Raw genomic sequence first — 25631 nt, forward strand, 5'->3', positions numbered from 1 at the left:
GGCATTCTTTCGCGCAACAACAACGACTCCAAAGAGAGAGAGAGAGCAAACACAGATACTCACATTGGATTGCTGTGTGTGTTGGTGAATTTTGATTAAAGTGTGCGCTCTCCCTCTCCCACACTCGGCCCCCTCCCCTCAACCGCCCCACCCCCCGCCCCCCCGCCATACAACGACGCTGGAATGCGGCCCGTTCGCTGTTGACTGCGCAGTCGCAGCGCGCGTCGTGGAAGAGGTCAGAAAATAACAACAACGAAACGACAAAATTTTACTGTTAGGCATTTATCGATAGCCAAAATCGATAGAAATTGTTCAAAAGTGTGAGCTAAAAAATCAAAACTACCATTGAAAACTCAGTTATTGTGGATTACGCGAAACAGAAACAACAAACAGCAACAACAATGCCGACAACTGCAGCGGCTTAAGGTAAGAAAGGGAAAGATATATATAAAGTATATAGTATAACCCTTATGGGGCCCATTTCCCCGGAATTTTAATGACTCCCCGAAAACGGCAAACAAAACAAATGCCAGCGAATTTCTTATCTGCCAACCATAAAATCGCCAACGTCCAACGATTGTTTAACTTTTCGTTGTTGTCGCCACTTTTTTACGCCCCTCTAAGAGTCGAAAATCCAGCAAATTGTGCAATTAACCCATTTCGCCCCATGGAATATCAAATATCTGCGAAATTTGAGACTCTGCAAAGGCAATATTGGTATAGGGGAAGCTGTTTTGAGTTGATAAGGTTATAAGGTCATTTTGATATTATAAAGATCATTGACAAAAAGTAGTCTGTTTTGAGTTGAAAAGGTGATAAGGTCATTTTGATATTATGCAGATCACTTCAACATAAACTAGCCTTGGTACTCGAGCTTTAAAAGCTGAAAAATAGTTTTCCATTTAAATTTTGAACCACTTTTTCCATAGTTATAATCTCAAGTTCAAGTTCTAGTGGGTTAAGTACTCCTATTATCGGGGGGCAGTGCCTAAACTGTTGTCTGAAAACGATCGACAGCGCAGCAATTAAGTGGAAATTGAAGTCCCCGTTTATGGGGATATAGCTTTTATGTTGTTTGTCCCGGGTTTGGAATTTCAGTCGGCAGGCGAGAATCAGACATCTCGAATGTAAATCAGCTGCGGAAGATAAACAAATGACTGGAAACACACGCTTTGGGTATCGGACGACGATAAGCTTTAAGCGGTTAAACCTTAAACGCTAATCGTTAAACGGTTGTGCCACCAGGCAATTATACATATGGGTAACTGTATCTGCGGACAGACGTATCTATATCTCGCCCAGTACCCGTGTACGTAGTTGTAGTCTTGTGGTTTTTCGATTGAGCACAGACATCTACATCTCCATCTTTATTTCCAACTACAATCTACAGTATCTGAACATCCACATCCACAGCGCACTTGACCTCAGGCAATGGGCTTTTGCATTGAAACTGACAACGGCGACAACAATGATAATAAATACTTAAAATAATAATTTCGTAAACCCAAATTCCTGCACGCAGTCAATATGCGTACGTACATAAAGAGCCACAAGTGCGGTTGTTGTTCCGAACAATTCAAGCAATTAAAATGTACAACAAATTAAACAAATTTTGAATGACAATCGGAGTCGAGGCTGGCACAGAGATATTATAGAGATATAGATATAGCGCTGCGTTGCCGGTTCATTCAGTCGGGGATAGACTAATGAATGACCTTTAAGGGGGCACTCGAGTTCGGGGAATTATAGCTTCGAATTTCACGCTGTCTTGAACTTATCTTTATAGAGTTTTGACAAACATGTTATTTAGAAAGAGGCGAAAATTTGAAAGCCTGATTGTTGCATATATTGATGGAAAGAAATATGGCAGCTATAAACTTTAAACAACTATAAAATAAATCAATGCTGATCTTTTATGCGATCTGGGCTTCTGATATGCCAGATTTTATACTTCAACAGGTTTTGATGGACTCTACACAAAAATAGAACACCTAAAGATGAATCCTGTTAAATATTTATGATAGTAGCATGGTTTTAATTTGAATTTTATGGAGAAAAATATGAGGGGTTTATCAATCTCAAGATCTGCATTACGGTAATTTGAATTGGAACTCAAATATTCTTAAGTACTTTGGATTTATTCTTTGGTACTCGGGGTCTGAGTTAAAAAGGTTCTTCAATCTCAAAGTCTGCATTACGGTAATTTGAATTGGAATTCTTATAACCTTAAGTACTTTGGCTGTATATTTTGGTATTCGGGGTCTGAATTATAAAGGTTTTTCACCTGTTCTTTGTAATTTTTTGGGGTCTTCTTTATTAAACCAAAACTCCCTTAAAGCACTGCTATTTTTTCCAGGGTATTACGGCAGGCATAGTTTCGCACGCCTTCGATTTGGCATGCGGCACACGTTGCGGCTGCTTATTTTTTGTTTTATTTTTTTTCTGTGTCTTGCTGTTTGCTGCTCTCATTGCGGAGGCCATCGCCTCCTCCACCGTTACCACCTCCGCCCAGTTGGGCATTTTGCTTGAGCGGGGTGTGGTGCACAGTGGTGCGGAGTGGTTTTGAGTGGTTGAGAGTGGTGCCAAGTTAACTGAAGCCGAGCGACGACGACGTGTGCGCTGGTTTCTTTTGGCCCACTCCGCCCTGTTGGTTGCTCATCAAAACAACCAACCATCCAACCATTTTCATTATTATCATCGCCGGGGACATTTCACGCATTTCAAAGACACCAAATTGTTTGGCCATAACTGGCACAACAAGTGGAATTCCGTGGCTCGGAATTCGGCATTTGTTTCTCTTCGGCTTCCTCCTCTCATTTCTCATTTCTGATTTCGGATTTCTGTTTTCTCCTATTCGAAATTCGTAGTTTGGCAAAAAGACGCCGAGTTATTCGCCGATTTGATGGCACACTAAAACCCGCATATATGGAAAAACATCATAATAAAATTAGTTCCACATTGCTTTCATAATTGCTTGTGCTGGTAAAATATAAAATTTGTAATAATATTTACAATTCGATACAAATGCTAGTTAGTAAAACAATTGATGTAAAGATCATCATTAAGTCGGTTATATAAAGTAACCAATAATATTTAAAATTACAAAATTAGAACGCTAGCTATAAAGATGTATCATTAGGCTAGTTCTAACTAGCCAATTTTGGGGAACCTTTTCCCCCTTTAGTCAGAGATCGGCTGAGGCTAAACCCATTTGCGTGACGACACCCGACAGCCACACCCCTTTTTTTTTCTGTTTAAATGACACTTGTGCGCCCAGTTCTCGATGACGCGCATCCGCCGCGTTGGCCAGCGTGTGAAAATGCCACCAAACAGATTCGAACTGAACTATTTCTGGCCGCCCCATTGACGCCAGCTTTGCCGTTCTATCGGTAATTAAAAGGCCCAGACTCACGTAGAACCCGCTCCGGTTTTTTCAGTCTTTTCCATTCCGGTCTCGGTGGCGAGTCGGGCCAGGCAAACACTCATGAGCAAAATATTCCACGTCAAAAGTTACCGCTCGCCGTTCCGTTCCGATCCGATCCAATGCGATCCAATACGATGATCGTCATTCATTAGTTGGCGAGCTGAGAGCGCTCGAAACACTTTCAATAAAATGCGAATCCAGTTTGAGAGCCACTCGATACTCGAGCACTTAACTCGGACTCAAAAGATCGTCGCTTGGCGATTTCTTCTCGCAGAAGAGAGGTGAGGAATGCCGAAGAATCGCTCCGTGGAGTGGGTTGTGTGTGGGTTGTAGGGACTTCTCAGACGCTTTCGCTGGAGAGAATCTATGTATATATTATAGCTTAAGCGGAAGTTCAGAATGCAGGATCTATCGAAAGTATATCATAAGATATCCCAATTTAAGTTAACTAGTAAATAAAGATAAAATGTTGATGGGATAATACAAGTCTTATAAATATTATAAATAACCATAGGATTTTTTAAGATTCTTGATTGTTTCCCACACTTATTATATGCATAGTATAGATTGTTCTAATTTTCTCTCTAAGTTATGAGCTATCTTTCAGCTCAGTGATCCCTGAGATCTCTCTAGAATATAGAATCTAAAGTCTAGATCCAATTTGTTTCGCATTCCTCAATGCTCGCTTTTACGACCGTTTACGCTGCCATGTTTATTGATCTGCTCAATGCGCACTCGCATTCCGCGCTGAAATCCATATGGATATTTTCAATTTCTGATTCGTTCAGCATTTCAATGGGCCTGCACATGCGATTAAAGCGTTTATCGCTATAGAGTCTCGGCTCTATAGGTCTCGCGGTTCCGGCAACCCCAACCCCCAGCTCCCGGCAGTTCTTTGGACCCCTCTGAGGTCTTGGTTCCCAGCTCTCAGTTCTCAGTTCTCGGGGTCTGATCGATCGATCGATCGTTCGACTTTGGCGATTGTTGGAACTCGGTTGACAAACACACGCCCCGAATGAGCTCAGTGCAATGGCATGTGCAGTTGACATAGCAGTTGCTTATCCACAGGAAGAAAAGAGAAGTGTGTACAAATAGGTGTCGTTGTATTCTAAGAATTCTAAAAATATAATGGAACGTTTTTTATGACTTACAAAAGTCTGCTTGTTTTCTTTAAAAATAAATATAATAATACTTATATGTTAAACTTAAAAGTTGGGGCATTTTGGGGTTGAGTAGTATATTAATTCAATCTTAGTTAGTAATTCGAATTATTATAGAATTTCGGTTTCATTTTGAGGTTGACTATAATAACAATTAAATCTTAGTACGCATCTTCGAATCTTTGAAGAATTTCGTTTTCATTTTTAGGTTTCTACAATCTTTCTTTCTTTCTTCTACAATCTTTCCTTTTTATAAAGCGTGTATTTTATTTAGTAGTAAAATATTTTCTATCAATTCCCCTTAAGTTACTAAACTTTTTCCAGTGCTTTCTGCCTTTTAGTTGCTGTCGCAGCACAACGTGGCGTATGCGGAACGTCTCTGTTTCTCCACTTCTCAGCCGCTGACTTAATTCTCTGGCTTTTTGCTCTCTTTACCCCTTTGGCATTCGCTTAGCCAGCAGAAAAGCTGAAAAGCATTCACTGCTGGCGCTTGCGCCATTTAATTGACTTTGATCGCGGCAGAGCCCGTGAGATTTTATTGCCCCAGACCCCCTTCCCCCTCCCCTTTCCCTGCCTCTTTCACCCAGTTCTCCACGAATCTCCACCAGCGTCTGCATTCCAAGCTCTCTCGAACAGCCAACCCACTCGCAACGGAGCAACCGAACAACCAAACAACCGAACACACCACCCCCTGAACAACCTCGCCCCGCGCTTAATCATAAACAAAATATTTATTGCCATTTGCTAATTGCTGATTAGCGTGTCTCTTGCGCTCGCTCAGCTCCACTTGGCTCGCTTCTTTGCCGCGTTTTTTAATTGCCCACAACAGTGCACTGGGAGAAAAGTAGCTCGATATCACTTTTTACTAAAGCAGTGGCAGTTGCTGGAATTGCGTTGGTTCGAGTGATTTGCAGGGTGAAAGATTTAAATACTAAAATGCCTTTTTGTTGTATATTTTAACGCTAAAATCCGACAATCCATTAAAAAGTTATGAGCAAAAATGAAATGGCCGCTAGATGGAGCCAGTAGCTTTGACGACTGCATATCTCCTTCTCCCTCGCACTTTCTATAGTTTGAGTAACGGATATCTCTCTTGTTTAATAACATTTCGAATTAGTATATATGTTTTTCTCTCCGTGTATGCCCCCTCCTCACATTTGTCTTTAATAATTAGCGTCGCCACGGCTTTCTTTGCTTCCCGCTCTCATTAGCCAACGGAATGCGGATAATTTGCTATGATTGAAATTGTTAAATGCTTTTAATTTGTTTGCATTTCGAATTAAAAGCCCCCCTTTCGGTTGACTCATCCTCGAGGAAGTCGTGATCACACATATGTATTTTGTTTTCGGTTTTGGTTTTTGGCATTGGCGATTGCATAATGACCGGCATTGTGAGGAGCTCGCGGAATTCGAGAGAAATACTTGTGAGAGGTTTCGAGTCTTCAGCGAAATTATCGCCTCACTAACGTCGTGTACCCATTGATCAGGTCGTTCGATCAATCATTCCAACCCCACACCCATTACTTCCGGAGAAATCGCGCCTATCGAACAGGAGATCTGTTTGTCGTACATGAAAGATCATTTCGTTTAATCGTTCTTTCTCATTAAAGCTTCTAATTGTCTTCCTTTTATTGTTATCAAAATTGATAGGATGCCTTTGTCAAAGGCAATTTATTGTTTCCTTTTATTGTCGATGGGTAAATAACATGTTATTACATTTAAATGGCAAAGATAATTTCGCTGGAACTCGAGAAAAATAGTTTGTTTGCCTTACTTAATAATAAGGCACTCTATAATAATTAGAAAAATTCTATTAATTGATAAGGAAGCAGTATAAAATGTAGTATCACAGCATATACACCTTTCGAAACCCCAAAGTCTTGATCACTCACTCAACATCTGCGACTTGAGTGATCGCTTAATCCAGTTCCTCTTGAGAGCTCAACAATGCAGTGTTTTCATGTTTATCCGATAAATTCCTCGGTAATAAGTCAATCGCAGCACATTAGAGACCTGGAATTTCGATTCTCGTTTCGTAATCGTCGGTGATCTGGCATAAAGTGTGTCTGTTCGAGTCTGAGTCTCTGAGCCTGTTCTCCAGATCAACCTGGCTGGGTCCAAAGGTGCGCATGGAAATCGGCTTAAATATAATTGCTTTTCAAAATCTCTTGCTTTTGGAGAGGCCTTTAAAAAGCGGGGAGTTGTTTTGTTCCCAGATATTCTTTGGTTTCTAATTTATGTCAAATGTGCGCTTTGATTGATGATCGCTTTTCGGCGGATGGAGGGGCAGAGGCATTCCTTCCTTCGATGGGACCGATCGGATCATATATTTATAAGTCAGGGTCTGTCTCTCTCTCCACTCTCGACTCTTGACTCTGAATAAATTTATTGGACGTTGAAATTTATTAGACACAGAAAATGCGCCAATATTGAAATTTATGCGTCGTCTCCACCGGGTTGGTAGAAACCGCTGTTGAGTCGCCGCTGCCGGCGCTCTACACAAAAAAAGTTGATTTGATTCGATTTGATTATAATTTATGCATAAAATACTTTTCTTTCATCACGAGGCCAGTTTTGGTTGCTCTATCCCTCTCTCTCTCTATCTTTTGGAACTTTCTTTAACTGAATTTTAATAATTTTATGCGCAACGCATCGAGAGGGGGAGGGAGTTTGGCTGCCACGCACGCACCGCCTAGAGTCCCCAACTATTCACTATTCACTATTAACTATTCAGTTTTCTGTCCAAGTCCAAGACCAATATCCCCTGCCCGCTAATCAAGTTTGTCGCCTAAGTCTTTCGTTATTGATTGGTGAAATTGTTCGGCAGTCGGTGAGCCCAAAAGAGGCGGGCGCCATCGCCATCGCCATCTTCCGCCTCCCATCTCTCGTCTCCAATTCCGTCTGGGGTGGCTCCAGCGGCATCAATTTGCCTGAAAGAATGGTGCCTAACCGCGCCGATCGAGCGGCAGCTTTATCGGCATTTGATGAGCCAGAAATGCGGTTAGAAATGACGCTCGAGATGCGGCAATTTCACCCTGGAATGCCATGAAATTTCATAGCGGAATGGTTAACCTGGCAAAAGGTCTACAGAAATATCAATAATGCTTATCAAAAACTCAGAAAACTACCATTAATTCAGATTTTTGCCAAGGTAAAACTAAACTCTTTATCAGATCCTGGCCTTTCAATATGAGTCCTTACATGTTTTCTTAATTCTTCTTTTATTACTAAGATATTTTGTACTAAGTAAGGGTTTTTTTTTATCAATGTGGAATCCTTTCCTATCGAAAAAGAGCCTACAAATCTTCACATATTTTCTATCCATATATAGAATCTATTTTATAGACATACTTAATACTTAAATATACTTAAATATCTTGAGATATCAATAAAAGTCCTTGCGAATTTGTATATTATTTCATTTTCTTGAGCTATCAATAAAAGTCCTTGCCAATTTGTATACTATTTCATTTTTAAGATCTAGTAAGTTAGTAAGTCGGAGTTTTGTTGCTCTAAAAAGAAAGTCAAAATTATGTGAAAATAAGGCTCAAAGGACCAACATACTTTTTCAAATCCTGTTAATTGATTTACAAACTCTTCAATTTGTAGTGAAAACAGAACATAGAATTTTTGTTACCATTGTAGTATTCATCCTCAAGATCCTGAGATATTTACCACTATTTTTTTCTTCTCTTTCATCCCAAACAGCAACGTATTTCGAACGCGCGCGCTGTATACGGAAAATGATGCAGCATGCGAGCATTTTGCACCGTCAGCGCGCCTTTGGAAGTATGCGCGTCCTCAGCCGAGCAACTATCACCAGGCTCGCGATTCCTGGCCCTGAGGTGAGTGTTCGGTGTTTAATTTACAAAATTTCATTGCCTAATCTGTGTTGTGTTGTTGGAATTTTCGCAGACTTCTGGGGCAGCAGCAGCCGAAAACCTTGTACTTCCTAGTCGATGCCAAGAGTCGGGTTCGCGAGGTCTACACGCAGACATGTCTGCACTTTGCCACGCAAGGGATGCTGGACACCGAACTCTTCGGTCTGGCTGTGCTCATAGGTGAGTCCTGGTCTGCGTTTCTCTCCATGGGGCTCTTGGACCCAGTTTGTTACCCAGTTTGCAGCCGAGTAGCCAAATGCCAGCGATAAGGCATGAAAAATACAACTAATAAACATAAACCAGTCCGCTCTAAAAGCTGCTCATCATCATCAGCAGCAGCAGCAGCGGCAGCGGCAGAAGAGGCTGCAGAAGATTCAGCCTCCATCCACCATCCTCCATTCTGGCCAAAGCGATCTGCCAAAACACATAAAAATACCAACACAGCGGAGCAACACAAAAAATGGCACATAAAACGAACAAAAAGGCAGGGAACGCGTCGCCTCCATGGCGAACAAACAATTTCAGGAATACAGAAGAGGGGCATTCGAGGAGCCAGGGGAGCAGACACAAGACGCGTGTTCAGTAATTCAGGTAGCCGTCGCGCGTTGCATTAACACAAACGAATCGAACGACAGCCAAGGAGGATGGAGTTTCGAGGATGGAGGAGCCCAGAGCTCCACAGCTCCGGAGCCTGAACTGAAACTTGGAAAACGAGCAGACAACGTCTTTGGCATTGGCCACAGATATATATGCGTTCTCCAAAGGCCCACAAGCACACACAAAAGCGGGGGAAACGAGAGGAGAGGGTTCAGGAAAGAGCAAACGAGAAAGGAGCGAGGAATTTGATTTTCATCGAGTCGAAGTTCTGTTGCTCTGAAAAGGGAAACGCGTAGGAGAAATGTAAATCAAATACTAGTAAATATCTGGCTCGAAGGACCAAAGCAGATACTTTTAAGAGCCCAGGGGCAAGGAATTTGATAAAAATCCAGCTCGAAGGACCAATGTGGATACTTTTTGAGACCCCTTTAATTGATTTACAAACCTTTCCTTTTTATAGTGAAAATAGAACAGCAATTTTTGTTACCAAACCCCTTGACTATTCGCGTATACTCTTGCCTTTCTGTTACAATGTTAGAGCACCGAGCCCAAGAACACAACACGTAAATTTTCGAATCTGGTTGGCATCAATTTCGTGGCAAGAGGCAGGGGAGCGTTGAAGTTGCCACAACATCTTCAGCAAAGAATTTGGTATGCAGTTTGAAGTCGCTGCGAGTTGCAGCTTCGACTGAATCTGAAGATCGGGCTGGGCATGCCAACGTCCTCGCCTCGCAGAGGATTCCTCGGGCTCTCAACTATGAAATTGGCAGTTTGCATTCTGCTTTCGTGTGTGTGTTTGAGTTTGGGTTTGGGTTTGTGGCCAAGGATTGCAGCCAATGTCAGTTGACAGTGTGTGTTTGTGAGTGGTATGCGGTTATATCTGGATTCGCATCCGCACTCTTTCACCGAACTCAACAGATATGGAGTTTGAATAAAATATAGAAATATTGAATAGTTATAAAAATATGAAATACAAAATCTTTTTCCGTAAAACCCCCTTTCTTCTTTTGGAATGCCCCCTTTCCAAGTTCGTTGCCTGAGTCTTTCGTTTTCGGTAGGGCCCTAACACAAAGAGAAGAGTGGCTCAAAAAGGCCAAAATGATGTCCCGTCTGCGTCCGTTGACGGGGATGAAAATGAATTTAAATTTTATGGCCGGCCAGCGTCAATAAATTTCATCTTTATGCAAATTCAGCTCGCTCCTTTTGGAATCGCAGATGCAAGATGCACTTTAAGTGGCACTCGGCCGTTGGCAATTTGGCAACATTGTCATCTCATCCCAGTTGGTCATCCTCATCCTTTGGTGTTATTTTTAGGCTGTCGCATTGCCTGGATTCCTCGGCCGCATTCCGCGGGGCCAAAGGGAAGATCATTTCCCCCGCCCCCTTTTCCTCTTCTTCTTCTTCTTCGGCTGCCCCGCCCCCTTTTGTAGCTGAATCTGCTGTGTGTAGACCAGCATTTTCTTTTCCATTTAATGTTAATGGCTCATAATCATTATTATACGGCGTTGGCTGTTTCGTCTTCAATCTTTGGACACTCGGCCTTGCAGCCGATGTCCATCCTCTTCAGCCTCCGCAGCCCCTTCCCCTTCCCCTTCCCCTGGTGATCCCCTCCAGCTGCCGCCTCTCCTCTTCGGGCTGCGTGCATCTGATAACATCGGAAATTAAAATTCTTTTGGTTTTATGTTTTTTTTGTCTTTCGTTCTCTTTTTTCCCCAGCCAGTTTCAATGCACAGACACACACACATGGAACTCTGTTGCCCATTCTTAGGATACCCTGTAAACACTAACTTTACTGGAAAATGTTGATAGAACTTGTGGAATTTTAAGAATATTTTTATATAAGTATTTTTATTTTTATGAAATATTTTACATATTTAAAAATTGTAATATTTTAAAGGAATGCTTAGTAGTATTTCTTCAAGGGTATTCTTTCGTCTAATTTTACCTGTCTTTCTTTCTTCTTTTTTTTTGGTTATTATGGCCACTCAAACTCGGACTGCAACCTTTTTGAAAATAAATCTGAATCTGAAGAATGCCAGGCCTTGGCATTGGGCGCAGCTGTCTCCGACTGCGTCTCATTCTCTTTCTCCATCTCCAACTGGAGACCCCATCCCCAGACCCTCCTCCTGCTCCTTCTCCTCCTGCCATTACCTCTGGAATTCCTCTGCTTGATGAGCCTTTGCCTTTGCCTCTGCCAGTTGCCTCTGCCCCTCTGCTTTTGAGGCTGTAATTTGTGTTGCATGTGTTTCAAATTGAAGATTTATTTCGCTGCCCCTCGAACCCTCGAAAGCCTCCTCCTAAATAAACCCGTGTGCGTGCGTGTTAATTGTGAGCGTTGAGGAATGCGATGGAAAATATGTTAATTATTAGGTTTTTGCCGCTGGGAGCAGAGCAGCGCTGGCAGAAGGTAGAATGGAATGGCTGCGATTGCGTGAGGATCCATCAGGCTACCTCAGATCTCGGATTCGGACTCGGACTCCTCTGGCCTTCACACCTGCTCTTAGAAACGGAGGAATCTTCCTCTACAAGAACGAATTCCATTCCATCGGAGGGCCATTGGCCAAAAACTCCTCGGAGTGGAGTGAAATTTGAATGCGAAAAGAAATCGCTTGGAGTTTTCGAGGTTCGAGTCTAAAAACTGCGGCTAAAAACCAAACGACTTGGGTTTCAGCTGCCTCTTTTTTCACCGCTGCTTACCTGTCTTTCTACCTGTTTTTTTTCCTCTTTCTCTTTTTCTTTTTCGTTGCTGCGTTTTGGGCTTGGTATGCAACACTCGCTCTCGCTTTGACTCCGTTTCTACACTGCGCGGAAATAGAAATATTGATATAATAAAATTAAAGTATTTTTGAATTCAGGATCAAATGGTTTGAAATAGAAATTCTAAGGGAAAAACCAAAAATCGGAAATAATTCAAAGAGGCGTACTAGGATTCTATTTAAGGAATAGAGGACCTTAAATAAATATTAAAGATACATTTTATATGATATACCATTGACTACATTGTTGTAGTCTTCCTGTGAAATGATCCCTTTCCAATACATTTTCTTTGAGTGATTCAAACTCGAATAGCTCCGCTCCCCTGGCATCGCAGCATCCCAGCATCCACTTGTTGCCACTTCCATTCCAGCTCCGCGTCCACGACGTCGTCATTGATAGGCACTTATTCGGCCGCTGATGATTATTATGATATTGTGGCTGCTGCTGCCGTGCTGCTGCCTCCATTCCATACACATCCCCCTTCAACCTGCCTCCGCCTCTGCCTGATTTTTTCATAATTATTATTTTCCATCTTGCTGCTCTGCTCTTCATTTCGTATGCAGGAATTCCAATTTTTCGTTCGATGAAGTGTGTGTTGATTTCGTTGTTGTTTTTGCCCTGCCTTCTCGAGCACCACACCGACATGCCCTTGGGCCCTTCTTCTGGGATCGTATCGTAGCGTATGGGATGGGATGGGAGCTATAGCTATATGGTATATACCGGTCTCCTCTTCGAGCATCGGGCAACGGGCCTCTGACAGCCTGACGTGTCGTCATCATCATCATCGTCTCCATCTGCTGGAGCCTCTGACTCTTGTTGATGTCAATGGGCTGCTTGTTTATTGCCTGACAAACTGACAGAAGTCTGGTCGGGGTCTCGATCCGATTTGAGCCCGATTCGATTTCGGGAAGGAAAAGGAGGTCTCCTTTTCCGCTCATCTCGCATAGCCGAAAGTTCATTTACAATTTTGATTAGCGACCTTGGCGACTGCGCGCCAAAAAGTTCCTTAGCCCAACCGGAAATTCGGGCGAAAATGGAATCCGACTTGACAACCAAGTCGATCTTTAACTGAAGTGGTTATATATGTATGGCCTTTATGAATGAACCTCTAGGAACTTAAAAATATAGCAGAAGAAAACCTTAAATTATTCTGTTAAATAAAATTCTAATTGGTCCTTCAAGCGGGATAGTTGAAATCTATGATTAATATGTAAGAAGGCCTATTTTAAACAGGAAGTTCAAGTTCAAATTTGGGTATAAAATAAATGTAAAGTAAAATTTGTTAAATACAGTTTTTCCTTTATTTTTCAGATGGCGAGTACATGTTCGCAGATCCCGAGAGCAAGCTCTCCAAATACGGCCCGAAGAGCTGGCGATCTTCGCACACCCACGTAAGTAGAATCAGAATTTAATCAATAGGAAATACTATAATAATAATACCTTCTTGTTTCTAGGGGCTAGATGCCAATGGACGACCGCTCCTGGAGCTACACTTCCGAGTGCAGTTCTACATCGAGAGTCCGTTCATGCTGAAAGATGAGACGTCCCGCCACAATTACTACCTGCAGCTGCGCCACAACATCCTGCAGCGCGATCTGCCGCGAGAGCAGGCGGAGCAGGCCCTGGTCTTCCTGGCTGGCCTGGCTCTCCAGGCGGATCTGGGTGATGCTCCTCCGGTTGCGAGTTCCGCCTCCGGATCGGGCAATTCCAAGGACGATTCGGGTGAGGAGACAGCGACAACAGGGAGAGGACTGAGTGCCACCACCACGTTGCCCAAGATCAGCAAGCGTGCCAATGAGAGGATGCTGAGGCTCTCCACCTACGTGGCCTCCACCTCGAAGCGGGAATCGATGCCTCTGCCAGCCAGCCACCTGCCGCCTAATCAAGCGGACTACTACCGGATAGAGGACTACCTGCCCGGCGGAATGCACACGCCGTGGGCGAGAAGTGCAATGCGGGCCTGCCACCGGGAGCACCTGGGCATGGCCACCTCGGAGGCGGAGCTGCTGTACATCCAGCAGGCCTGCAGCCTCCACGAGACCATCAATGCCCACACCTACAGGATGCGGCTGGCCAAGAGCGAGCAGGGATCGGGTAGCGCCTGGTTCGTGGTCTACGCCAAGGGCATCAAGATTCTGGGAGGCGACGGCACTCCACCCGAAGCCACCACCACCTTCCTGTGGCCCAATATCACGAAGCTCTCCTTCGAGCGCAAGAAGTTCGAGATTCGGTCGGGGGAGAGCAGGATCACCCTGTATGCCGCCTCGGATGAGAAGAACAAGCTGCTGCTGACCCTCTGCAAGGACACGCACCAGTGGAGCATGAAGCTGGCCGCGCGGCTGAAGGAGGTGTCCAAGCGGGAGGAGGAGGAGGCAGCCGAGTCCCAGCGACTCCATGCCAGCTACGCCTGCTCAAGGAGCCTCCTGCTGCCCTACAAGAGCAAGAACGAGCAGCGCATTTCGGTGATCTCGAGCACCAGTTCCAACACCACCTCGGGCATAGTCAGCGATCGGGTTCACTCCGAGGACGAGCTGGAGATCATGATCAACACGCCGCCCGCTCCACTCGCGGCTCCCTCCACGGAGAGCCTGGCCCTGGCCCACCTCCTGGATCGGCCCAGTGTGAGCAGGCAGACCTCGAGCGTGGGTCAGATGTCTCTCAAGGATCTGGAGGAGCAGCTGGCCGCCCTGAGTGTGCGGCCAGCGGAGGAGCCGGCCATTAGCTCCTCCTCCGTGCAGCGGAACTCTGTACCGAACACCAACGACTCCTCCACGGCCACCGATTCTCCGAGTTCCCAGCACAACATCGGTTCCCAGTGCTCCTCCACCTGCAGCACTGTGGTGGTCACCTCGCCAGTGGGAGGAGCAGCCTCCGTGCCCGTGCACTCCACTTCATCCAGCCTGGAGCTGGGCTTCAGTCACACCGCCCAGAACTCCCAGCTGAGCGAGACGAGGGAGGAAACGGAGAGTGTGTCGGGTGCCTCGGGAGTGTATACCCTGGCGGACCACGGAGCTACGCCGACTGAGACTTCAGGGGTGTACACCATGCACTCCAGCGAGTTGACCGGCCAGTCATCCGAGATGGCCGAATCGGAGAAGAGCTCCCATTACGGAATGTTCCAGCCGCAGAAGGTGGAGGATGACCATGTGCCGCGTTCCGATTCGGTGGATGGTAAGAAGCTGGAAGGAGAGGAGGTGGAGGAGTTCCGACTGCGTTCGGACTCCAACATCAGTACGGGCAGTTCCTTCCGAGGCGACGGGAGTGATCCAACCGACAACAAGCATTCACTGCTCTCCGCCGAGGAGCTCACCAATCTGATTGTGGGCCGGGGAACCTATCCTAGCAGGAAAACGGTGTCGAGTAGCCTCCACTCGGACTGTGATTACGTGACACTGGGCAAGGATGAGGAGGAGGAGGAAGTGGCACCACCGCCACCCTACAGTGCCAGGCACGAGAAGACCGGCCTGTGTGGCCCACCGATCGTCAAGCCACCGGCTCACCCACCCAAACCCATAGCAGTGGTGGCTCCCAAGCCGGATACACCACCGCCTCCGGTGGCTCCACCACCACCACCACCGACGGCCCTCCGACGCCGCGATCCTCCGCCATATTCCAGTTCCAATTTAAGTACCTCCAAGCCGCGACCCACATCCCTGATTTCCGTGAGTTCCTCCGCCAATCCTGCGCCCAGTGCCGCCGGCTCGATGAGTTCCTTGAAGTCCGAGGAGGTGACGGCGCGGTTCATTACCACCAGGCCGCAGATCAGCATCTTGAAGGCCCACACCAGCCTCATTCCGGATGGAGCCAAGCCGAGCTACGCCTCCCCGCATCACTGCTCCTCGGTGGCCTCCTCCAATGGCTCCGTTTGCAGTCACCAGTTAAGCCAGCAGTCGCTGCACAACTCTAATTATGCAGGGGGATCGCAGGCTTCACTGCATCACCATCATATGCAACCACCGGCGCACCACCGACATTCCGGTTCAGCGGCCATTGGGATACCCATTGTTCCGTATGGTCTGCACAAGAGCACTGCTTCACTGCATCATCAGCAGTCGTGTGTCCTCCTGCCAGTGATCAAGCCGCGTCAGTTTTTGGCCCCACCACCGCCCAGTTTGCCCAGGCAGCCGCCACCACCGCCGCCTCCGAATCATCCGAACCACCACCACCTGGCCAGCCACCTCTACGGGCGGGAGCTGGCGAGGAAGCAGCTGGAGCTCTACCAGCAGCAGCTGTACAGCGACGTGGACTACGTGATTTACCCGATTCAAGATCCAGCGGTCAGCCAGCAGGAGTATCTGGACGCCAAGCAGGGATCCCTGCTGGCGGCCATGGCCCAGGCGGCACCACCACCGCCGCACCACCCCTATTTGGCCATGCAGGTCTCCCCGGCGATCTACAGGAGCACTCCCTACCTGCCACTCGCCCTGTCCACCCACTCGAGATACGCGTCCACCCAGAACCTGTCGGACACCTATGTCCAGCTGCCCGGACCCGGCTACTCCCCGCTGTACTCGCCCTCGATGGCCAGCCTCTGCTCGTCGTACGAGCCACCACCACCGCCACCACTTCACCCGGCCGCCCTGGCAGCCCATGCCGCGCATGCCTCCTCCTCGGCCGCCGCCGCCGCCTCCTCGATGTTCGCACGATCGCGATCAGACGATAACATTCTGAACTCGCTCGACTCGCTGCCCAAGGGGAAGCGCCTGCCGCCGCCGCCACCACCGCCCTACGTGAACAGGCGACTCAAGAAACCACCCATGCCGGCGCCCAGTGAAAAGCCACCTCCAAGTAAGTAGTTGCTACGGACCTTTGCCCTGAATCTCTATATAATGAAAGCTATCAAAAATGTCAGTATACTAGATATTAGTATGTCTTGTTCTGAAGAATTCGCGGTTTCCGTTTTTTAATAATTCATATATAGTCTTGAATGATTAGGGCTAACAAATACGATTAAATGTTCAATATTTAGTTATCTTGTTCTGAAGAATTCGCGGTTTCAGTTGTTTTAATAATTCATGTATGGTTTTGAATGATTGGTACTAATTGTTCCGAAGAATTCGCGGTTTTCGTTTTTTTAATAATTCATGTTTGGTTTTGAATTATTAGGACTAACAAATATGATATAATTATTGATATTTAGTTACCTTGTTCTGAAGAATTCGCGACTTCAGTTGTTTTAATAATTCAGGTAAGGCTTTGAGTGACTAGGATTAAATGTTCTGAAGAATTCGCGTTGCTCTTATGTTAAAGGACTAAAGTATTTTGTAAATATTTTCTTATTTTTATCCATTTCTAATCCCCACCTTCTTCCCGTTTTCAGTACCCTCAAAGCCCAGTCCCAGCATGATGATGATGAGCCCGATGCCGCCGCGCAAACCGCCCACCCTGAATCCGCACAACGCCAACTCACCGCTGACCAAGACCTCCAGTGGCGCCCAGTGGGCGGGCGAGCGTCCTAGGCCGGACTTGGGTCTCGGCCTGGGGCTGAACCGGGGAAACAACAGCATTCTGGCCCAGCTGCAGGCTTCCATGGCCGCCGAGTCGCATGCCCAGGCCCAGGCTAAGGCCCTGGACATTGCACTGCTGCGGGAGAAGAGCAAGCATCTGGATTTGCCGCTGATCTCTGCGCTCTGCAACGATCGCTCCTTGCTGAAACAGACCAAGGTGATGATGAATCCGAAGACGGGCCAGGAGATTCCCATGCCCTCCAGCTCGCAGTCCTCGGGAGTCGCCACCACCGCCATCAACGGGGGTTCCAATTCCTCGGGAGGAGGCGGAGGAACCTTGAGCAAGGCCAGGAAAGGATCCACCGTGAGCCACCGGCATCCGCAGGACAAGTTGCCACCTTTGCCTGTACAACAGCTGGCGGAGGCCAACAACTACGTGATCGATCCCGCCGTCATGATGAAGCAACAGCAGCAGCAAAACCACAAGACCAGCTAGACTCGCAAAGCTTAAGGGGAAATGGAAATGGACTAATGGGTCCAAGACGACACTCTTCTCTCTAGTTCGGTTGCTGTTCGAAGTGCTGACGTATTTGTGTGCCCAAGTGAAGAGCTTATTCTGCGTTCGGAAATTTGCATAGATCGTAAAGAGTTCTCTATATATTCGATCACAGTGTTTCGGAGGGTAGAGATTCGCTGGGCACGAAAGGGGTTTTCGTAAACCCACTGGGAAGAATCAGTTAACAGAGCAGCAGAATAGGAACTAACATGCATTTAACAGAAGCCAGTTTTTTTTCGAAGGACCAAATTGTAGAAATCATATAGATTTTTTGTTTGGACCTTTGCCACTTACCACTTACCGGATGAATCAGACAGAAAACTAGAGTAACGAAAGCCACTGAAAAACAAACACACAGAGTCAATATTTAAACTAACAGAACACAGGACGTGAGCAACATAACCTCAAATACGCATAACATAACCTTCAAATAATCTGAACCCAGTCTAGTCACTTAAGGGAATTGGTAACGTAACCACACAGTAGAAGCCACAATGACACACCATCGGAAAAGGAAACGTAAACGGAAATAGAGAGAGAGTTGAACAACAACAAAATGGGAAGCAACAATACTCAAGTATAAAATACGACCACTACCTAATTAACTAAACTACAACGTAGAACTTTAGTCTTAGCTGCAAATACTTAGTTAGGCCAGAAATGCGAATACTTAACACTAACTACTTCCGCCCAAACAACTGTGATTGATTTTTATTTAAACTTACACTATAAATTTACAACAACTACTTTAGTCAGCAAGAACAACGCATAACAACATGAATAACTATGCAAATTTTTTAGTACGTAGCAATCGCCCCTCACGCTAAACACACACATACTCACAACGAATCGGGCCAGCGAGCGTATCGGGTTATCACCCGTTCGAATCGGCTGTGAAACGGTTCGGATCGGTTTGGCCCGCCTCGGTCGCTGGACGAAAGGAACTAAAGAATTTCAAGAGTGCCTAGACTTGCCCTCCATCCCTCCCACCATAGTTTATAGTAAGCGAGAGATGATTATGATTTATTTTTTTATCCACTTTGTTTATTATTTTTTGTTCGATTATTAACCCCCCCAACTATTTTTTGGATGTGTGAGTGTGCGTGCAAAAATGATTTCGAGTTTTTGATGGATGTCACAAATATTTGCGTAGATTTTTCTCGACTAAAAGTCTATGGCTAAATTGAGGAATGTGATCTTTGAGAAAATGTTAAATTTTTGCCATATATCTTACATAAACACAAATATATATATATATAAATAAATATATATACGTATACAATTATTTTAATTTATTAATTTACAAAACAACAACATTCAATTAATGCATTTATAAAGCAAATCGCTGAAGCATCCAACAATCGTATACGATAAGTAAAAAGTCCTCGAGTAAAAAGCATACAAAAGTTGTAAAAATTATCTTTGCAAAATAAAATGGAAATTGAAATGAAAAACGTAAAATGAAATGTATCGAGTGTTTTAGTTTTGTGTGGTGTTCTGTTTTATAAAAGGTAAAATCTCAGCTTTGAAATAATTGCAGTTAGAGTAGGGTTTTGGTTAAGTTAGGAGTAGGGTTTGCTATCACAAAATGCAAGACGAACGTCGGATCTTACATATTACATAACGCGTAACTGACAACTGACAACAAGCGATGCGCGACTATCAGAATGAACTAGGAGAGTTAACATATTTCCTGGCACTTTGGCTACGCTTTAAAACTACAATGCTCTAGTTGGTTAGCATGTCCTCGTCCTCGGGAGCTCGTCGCACCCACTTTTTCATCACCGTCAACGTGATGCCGGTGACCAGGAAGATGCTGCCAAAGGCGACCAGCGAATAGCCGAAGATGACGCCGTAGCTCGACAGATTGATGGCCAACTGAAAGGCAGAACTCAGTGTTATAAATTGGATGAGATTTTGAGTAAAGAGTAGAGCTCACCTTGGCCTTGGAAGCCAGCTCGGAGGACAGTTCCGCATACTGATCGAACCAGAACATGGGCATCAGCACTTTTGGCACTCCACGATAAATGCTGCAAATAGATCATGGTATTATTGATAGATTCATAAAGAAACAACTTCATTTAGAACTCACTCGAAGTCATCGTCTGGCTCGATCATCATGTTGATCTGAATGCGGCCGTGCACCTGGACGGGCACTCCGGTGATGGGCTCCACGGCGAGGAAGAACTCGTGCTTGTCCTTCTCCGGCTTCATCCCGGTGACGGCATCCACGTACGACTGGTCGGCCAGGTAGAAGTGCGGGAAGGAGGAGTAGATGGGCGCCTTGTCGCGACAGGCTTTGCACTCCACCACGCCTGTTTTGGGACACTCGGTGAATCGATCCAAATCACAGAAACATTCCTGGTTCGGGTAGTTCTCGCCCGAGTCCAGAGTCTCCTCGGTGCCCACCCATTTAGTGGCGGTCAGGCCATGATTCTCATAAGTTCCTGTCGGTCGGAGGTTCATGAAGCGGCAGGCATCGGTGGCGAAAATCGTAATCTCATCGTTGACATTCATCTTGGGCGGGAAGACGTCGCCGGTGGTTCCATTGACAATGCCGCAAGGTCGGGCGTAGAAACCAGTCTCATTCTTTCCATTCCAGTGGGTGAGCCTGCCCAGATTGGTTATATCATCGGTTCCAGTGTGAATGGTGAACAGGCCGTCGTAGGTTAGCGATTCATTCCGATCCGCCAGCCAGCCGAAGCGCTTGTAGGGAATGTCAATCATGGAGGTGTTGAAGAGGTTCAGGAAATCGGTAATGTTATCCTGATAGCCGTCGAAGATCCACTCGCCCACCGGCTTGGTCACATACAACTCGCCACCCTCGTGGTTCAGCATGAAGTTGATGATTTTCTTGACGATCTTGCGCTGGTTCCTCATCTCATCCGCCACCGTGGCGGTGATGGCATGGGCAGCGGTCACCATGTCGTCCAGGGTGCCGTTGGAACGCTCCGGATCGAAGAACCACGTGCGGCGCTCGTAATAAGCCACCGTTGCATTATCGTAGAACGTGTAGTTCTCCTTCTTGTGCTTCTCCAAGAAGGTGTACGGACCCATCTCCACGAAGTTGGGCTTGACGTTGGGGTTCCTTATCTCCTCCGGATTCGTCCAGTTGAACATGTAGAAGCTTAGGTAGATTGGGATAGGCGCCTCCAGCCAGCTGTCGTAGGCATCCGTGCCAGGTTTCAGGGTAAGACCCTGAATTAGAGATAGAAATGTTAGTTAAGTTTACTATTTTTATATCATTAAATCCAACAATCTTTCATCTAACAGGCTTTCATTTTAAAATCTTGGTATCGAACGGATTATTTAAAAATCAATCTATAAATCACAGAGTTCCCTTAATACGGGAAATCTATTGATATGAAAAATATATATATATTTTAAATTCTACTTCAATATCTTTAATCTAACAGGCTTTCATTATAAAATCTATGCAATAAACGGATTATTTATAAATCAATCTATAAATCACAGAGGACCCTTGATATCAGAAATATGAATATTTCTATTAAATATCTTTTAAATTCCACTTGATACACCCACTATATAAACAGCTATTGACGGGTTTACTGGCCAGATTAGACTTAATAGTTTTATGGTTTAGTTTATGGTTTCAGTTAGGCTACAGCAACATTGGCTTAATGAAATTGTTTACTACTTTTTACAATACTATTAAGATCTGTAGTTTTCTTTGATATATTTTCTTGATAACCAAATATACTCACATCCTCGACGAGGTTATCGGCAATGCCCGGCCAGAAGACCACGAGGAGTACTCCCAGCACCGCGAAGAGCGATCCCAGGCCGAAGACCCAGACCTTTCGTTGAGTTTCCCCGCAGCACTTGCAGCACATGATGGAAGATTCAGGGATTCAGGAAGCGGTTAACTAGGAGAGATTCGATCCTAGGCACTGCGTTGCATCTGGAAGTGGATAAGAGTTCGTTGGGTTATTTTCGCTTGCATAATCAGTGTTCCATAAACCGTATCGCCGGCTAATCTGGGAATTTTTATTCGCCAGTTCCCCGGTACAACCATCCTGACACCCTGCAGAGTAATACTATCGCTGTTTTTGTCCCTGCTTAAGTATTTCGATAAGCATCTGCGATTAAGTCGGTTTATTTTTGAATAAGACGACTACGTCCGCTGCAGACGCCCACATGACAGCCCACTCGGCTCTGAAGTCAACTTCAAGTGCAGACATCCGTAGATCTCCCCGGTTAAGGAGCACTTGCCCCTGTTTGGGCTGGCCAAACTTACTAGTTCCCAACTGAAGGGGCTCGAAAATATGGTACTCCACACTGGGCACCTCTATGGGAATTATCACAACCGCACGCGTCCCCTGGCAGGGCGAAACTGCTTGCCAGCGGGCTTCTTGGGGTCTTTTAATGGGCCTCTTGACGTTTACTACTCGGTTCAGTAACTAATCTTTGGATTTCGTTAATCTGGAATGTTTGCCGATAGAAGGTTCAAAGAATAGACATTTTTAAACTTCTTTAATCGCAAATATTTGTAGAAATACTATATTAATTCTTAATAATAAAGCTAAAATGATTTTCTTTATGATAAAATGTAGAGACTTTTTAGAGAAATAATAAAAAAAAAAAATTTTTTAACAAATAAATGAGTCTTAGTAAATTTATAAACATGGATTTTCCAACTTAAAAATTACAGGAAATGAATAAAATTTAATAATTTCCCAATAAAACGATTTACAAATCATTAATCATAAATCTACCTGTTACATTTTACTCAATGAATGGCAATTATTGCCCAATAATTGACACAGATCGTCAGCATGAAATGTAAGATAAGTATTCAATATCCTTATCTTGGTAATACCCGCATTTCTTGGCCATTTCGTGTGGTGTTTGTGCTTGGTCAAGATGTTCAGTTCATGCAAACGCTACCAAGGGGTTCCTATTTATATTTATGGCAACGATAAGATAAGCTTATGGGAGATATTGATTAGCCGGTCGACATGTGTTGGATCAGATCTGCTCTACTGTAGCACATTAGCCTTGATCCGCCATTTAAACCGGAGTTATATGAATAATAGGAACGGGGCCTTTATTTATCAGAAGTCTAGTGCATATCGTATTGCAATTTCGAATACCCCGCCTTTGTTTCATTTTGTCGACTGACTCAGTCTTGTTTTTGTCGGTTTGTTGGGTTCGGATCTATAGTATGCCCTCTTCCTTTGTTCAACGACTGATAATGGACAAAAAAGGGGGTCTGGAACCACAGTAGAGCTTCTATAGTTTGAACTGTTTGTATGCAAAAGGTTTTTTATTAGTTGTTAATTTTTAAGAAAATACATTTGAAAATAAAAATGGTCTTTATAAAGTTTATTTTAAACAAAAAAAACCTCTTATATTATTCGATCTACTGGGGTTTTACTGTTTATCTACAGTGATAAATTCACATCCTAATGGAGGGTTTGCTTTTTCTGAACCCGAGCTTTGATCTTTGACTAACTAGCGTTAAAAAGTGTTGACATCACCAGTTGGGGATTATCTCTACCGCTAATTATCACGTATTACTACCCTTATTACCGGCTGCATAAGTAAAGTGATGATTTACTCACCTTTTTTATCTCGCACACAATTGCAGTTGTGTTTTCTTGTTGTTGTTGCTTTGGCCTTGACTTTAAATATTTGGATATTACGGAATAACTAAGGTTTTTTGGGGTATCCGGCTTTATTATTTAGATAGTTAAACTTTTAAATAATCTGAAAATGCAGAAAATACCGTTAAAAAGGGTTTTAATTGCAGAGGATTATGGAATTTACTTTTACCTTGAAACTGAAGCGTAGGGCGTTCTTTTGGCAAATGGGCTTTGAGCCGTTGGGTAACTTAAAGAATAGGCACTTGCGGGTGGGGCGACACTGCGAAGAGCGAAGCAAAAAACACCAAACTTGCAGTTTGCGTGTTTAATTGGATTAACAATTCAGTTTTCCTTATTTATGTTTTTGGGATCTGAAGCAGAGTTGCCGGATAGGTTTTAAGGCACTGTAATCAAGCGTTGCCAGAGTGCGTAAGGCTAGCTGTTAAGCAGAAACAGCTGTGCTGTTAGGGCAGGGTTCACACCCTCATCGACGAAGTCAACCAATCAGCGCAGACCACGACGCACACACACAAACAAAGCGCAACTACAACATTTTCTACATTTTGCCAGCATTTAATTTTCAATTTCCCGAATTCACCGGCTAAAATCATAGTTTTAATGAGATAGAAAGGATCGCAGGCAGAATGCAGCTAATCAAGTGCTTGGTGGTCATACAGCTCTCCCTTTTGCTGGTGGAGGACGCCCTAGCCGGCCGGGATTTCTACAAGATACTGAACATCAAGAAAAACGCCAACACGAATGAGGTGAAGAAGGCCTACCGCCGTTTGGCCAAGGAACTGCATCCGGACAAGAACAAGGACGATCCGGATGCCTCGGAGAAGTTCCAGGACCTCGGAGCCGCCTACGAGGTGCTCTCGAACCCAGACAAGCGCAAGACCTACGATCGCTGCGGCGAGGAGTGCCTGAAAAAGGAGGGCATGATGGACCACGGCGGCGATCCCTTCTCCAGCTTCTTCGGGGACTTTGGCTTCCACTTCGGCAACGGCGACGGTCAGCAGCAGGATGCTCCGCGTGGCGCCGACATCGTGATGAACCTGTACGTCTCGCTGGAGGAGCTCTACTCGGGCAACTTCGTGGAGATCGTGCGGAATAAGCCCGTGACGAAGCCCGCCTCGGGAACCAGGAAGTGCAACTGCCGGCAGGAGATGGTCACCAGGAATCTGGGGCCCGGCCGCTTCCAGATGATCCAGCAAACGGTGTGCGACGAGTGCCCCAACGTGAAGCTGGTCAACGAGGAGCGCACGCTGGAGATCGAGGTGGAGCAGGGCATGGTCGATGGCCAGGAGACGCGCTTCGTGGCCGAGGGCGAGCCCCACATCGATGGCGAGCCCGGCGATCTGCTGGTGCGGGTGCAGCAGATGCCGCATCCGCGCTTCCTGCGCAAGGACGATGATCTGTACACGAACGTGACCATCAGCCTGCAGGACGCCCTCGTCGGGTTTTCCATGGAGATCAAGCACCTCGATGGACACCTCGTCCCTGTTACGAGGGAGAAGGTCACGTGGCCAGGGGCCCGCATCCGCAAGAAGGGCGAGGGCATGCCCAACTTCGAGAACAACAACCTCACCGGCAACCTGTACATCACCTTCGACGTGGAGTTCCCCAAAAAGGATCTCACGGAGGAGGACAAGGAAGGTGGGTTTTCCTAAGTCTGTGTATATTTACACCCCTTATTAACTAAATACTCTTTCTATTTTAGCGCTCAAGAAAATACTCGACCAATCCTCCATCAATCGCGTCTACAATGGACTGTAAATCGCCCAGAAAAATGCGCTCGCCGGCTGTACTCTAGTATTTAAATATGCCTAACTGGGCGATTTCGATCTGGAAACGCCCCCCAATTCAAGAGATGACTTTGTTCAAGAAAGTTGTGCGATAAAAACAATTTAATTTTAGTTTAGAATTTTGTAAAATAGTAAAAACTGCAAGCAGTTCCTGCTGACAAAAGGAATTGCCACAACGAAAAACCAAGCCCCACAAAATAAAACGGATTTAAATTATAAATCATTATGTTTTTTAAGATTTTCCTTAATTATTTTAACTAATCTTAAATTCAGATAATAATACTGTTAATCGATGGGCGCAGGAATTGCAGCCCTGGCTCAGCTGTCGATAACTGGCGCAGGACAACGGTCTAAAGAGAGCGAGAGAGCGGGAGAGCGGTACAGGAAGTGGCGAAT

At 45.3% G+C, this 25631-nt stretch overlaps 3 protein-coding genes across 4 annotated transcripts; 2 read left to right on the top strand and 1 right to left on the bottom strand.

Moving 5' to 3' along the window:
* The first annotated feature begins 157 nt into the window (after positions 1 to 157).
* On the top strand, positions 158 to 19202 carry ex (FERM domain containing expanded). The gene is made up of 6 exons (XM_017148063.3): positions 158 to 426; positions 8292 to 8428; positions 8499 to 8644; positions 13130 to 13209; positions 13273 to 16606; positions 17139 to 19202. Exons 2-6 carry the CDS (start codon positions 8337 to 8339, stop codon positions 17759 to 17761), a joined length of 4275 nt encoding a protein of 1424 aa, XP_017003552.2. The 5' UTR covers positions 158 to 426; positions 8292 to 8336; the 3' UTR covers positions 17762 to 19202.
* Positions 19093 to 23825, bottom strand: crq (croquemort). Of its 2 annotated transcripts, XM_017148277.3 has the most exons (6): positions 23621 to 23825; positions 23410 to 23554; positions 21550 to 21746; positions 19914 to 21019; positions 19761 to 19851; positions 19093 to 19699 (listed from the first exon to the last, which is right to left on the bottom strand). In XM_017148277.3, the coding sequence occupies exons 3-6, from the start codon at positions 21676 to 21678 to the stop codon at positions 19550 to 19552; spliced, it is 1476 nt and encodes a 491-aa protein (XP_017003766.2). In that variant the 5' UTR covers positions 21679 to 21746; positions 23410 to 23554; positions 23621 to 23825; the 3' UTR covers positions 19093 to 19549. The 2 variants fall into 2 exon arrangements, with proteins under 2 accessions (XP_017003766.2, XP_070067559.1); XM_070211458.1 differs by lacking the exons at positions 23410 to 23554; positions 23621 to 23825 and adding an exon at positions 22083 to 22155.
* A 119-nt stretch (positions 23826 to 23944) lies between these two features.
* Positions 23945 to 25455, top strand: shv (DnaJ homolog shv). The gene is made up of 2 exons (XM_017148316.3): positions 23945 to 25086; positions 25151 to 25455. The coding sequence occupies exons 1-2, from the start codon at positions 24075 to 24077 to the stop codon at positions 25204 to 25206; spliced, it is 1068 nt and encodes a 355-aa protein (XP_017003805.2). The 5' UTR covers positions 23945 to 24074; the 3' UTR covers positions 25207 to 25455.
* Positions 25456 to 25631: the final 176 nt, after the last annotated feature.

Source organism: Drosophila takahashii, chromosome 2L, assembly GCF_030179915.1.
Source record: "Drosophila takahashii strain IR98-3 E-12201 chromosome 2L, DtakHiC1v2, whole genome shotgun sequence".
NCBI lineage: Eukaryota > Metazoa > Arthropoda > Insecta > Diptera > Drosophilidae > Drosophila > Drosophila takahashii.

What these genes read in the sequence shown, in the direction of transcription:
- ex (XM_017148063.3), top strand. Translation starts at nt 8,337, where the DNA reads ATGCGAGCATTTTGCACCGTCAGCGCGCCTTTGGAAGTATGCGCGTCC. An exon ending in TCGCGATTCCTGGCCCTGAG is followed by an intron (nt 8,429 to 8,498) that starts GTGAGTGTTCGG and finishes GAATTTTCGCAG; the next exon opens with ACTTCTGGGGCAGCAGCAGC. An exon ending in GGCGATCTTCGCACACCCAC is followed by an intron (nt 13,210 to 13,272) that starts GTAAGTAGAATC and finishes TCTTGTTTCTAG; the next exon opens with GGGCTAGATGCCAATGGACG.
- shv (XM_017148316.3), top strand. Translation starts at nt 24,075, where the DNA reads ATGCAGCTAATCAAGTGCTTGGTGGTCATACAGCTCTCCCTTTTGCTG. An exon ending in CACGGAGGAGGACAAGGAAG is followed by an intron (nt 25,087 to 25,150) that starts GTGGGTTTTCCT and finishes TTTCTATTTTAG; the next exon opens with CGCTCAAGAAAATACTCGAC.
- crq (XM_017148277.3), bottom strand. Translation starts at nt 21,678, where the DNA reads ATGTGCTGCAAGTGCTGCGGGGAAACTCAACGAAAGGTCTGGGTCTTC. An exon ending in CCGATAACCTCGTCGAGGAT is followed by an intron (nt 21,020 to 21,549) that starts GTGAGTATATTT and finishes TCTCTAATTCAG; the next exon opens with GGTCTTACCCTGAAACCTGG. An exon ending in AGCTGGCTTCCAAGGCCAAG is followed by an intron (nt 19,700 to 19,760) that starts GTGAGCTCTACT and finishes TCTGCCTTTCAG; the next exon opens with TTGGCCATCAATCTGTCGAG.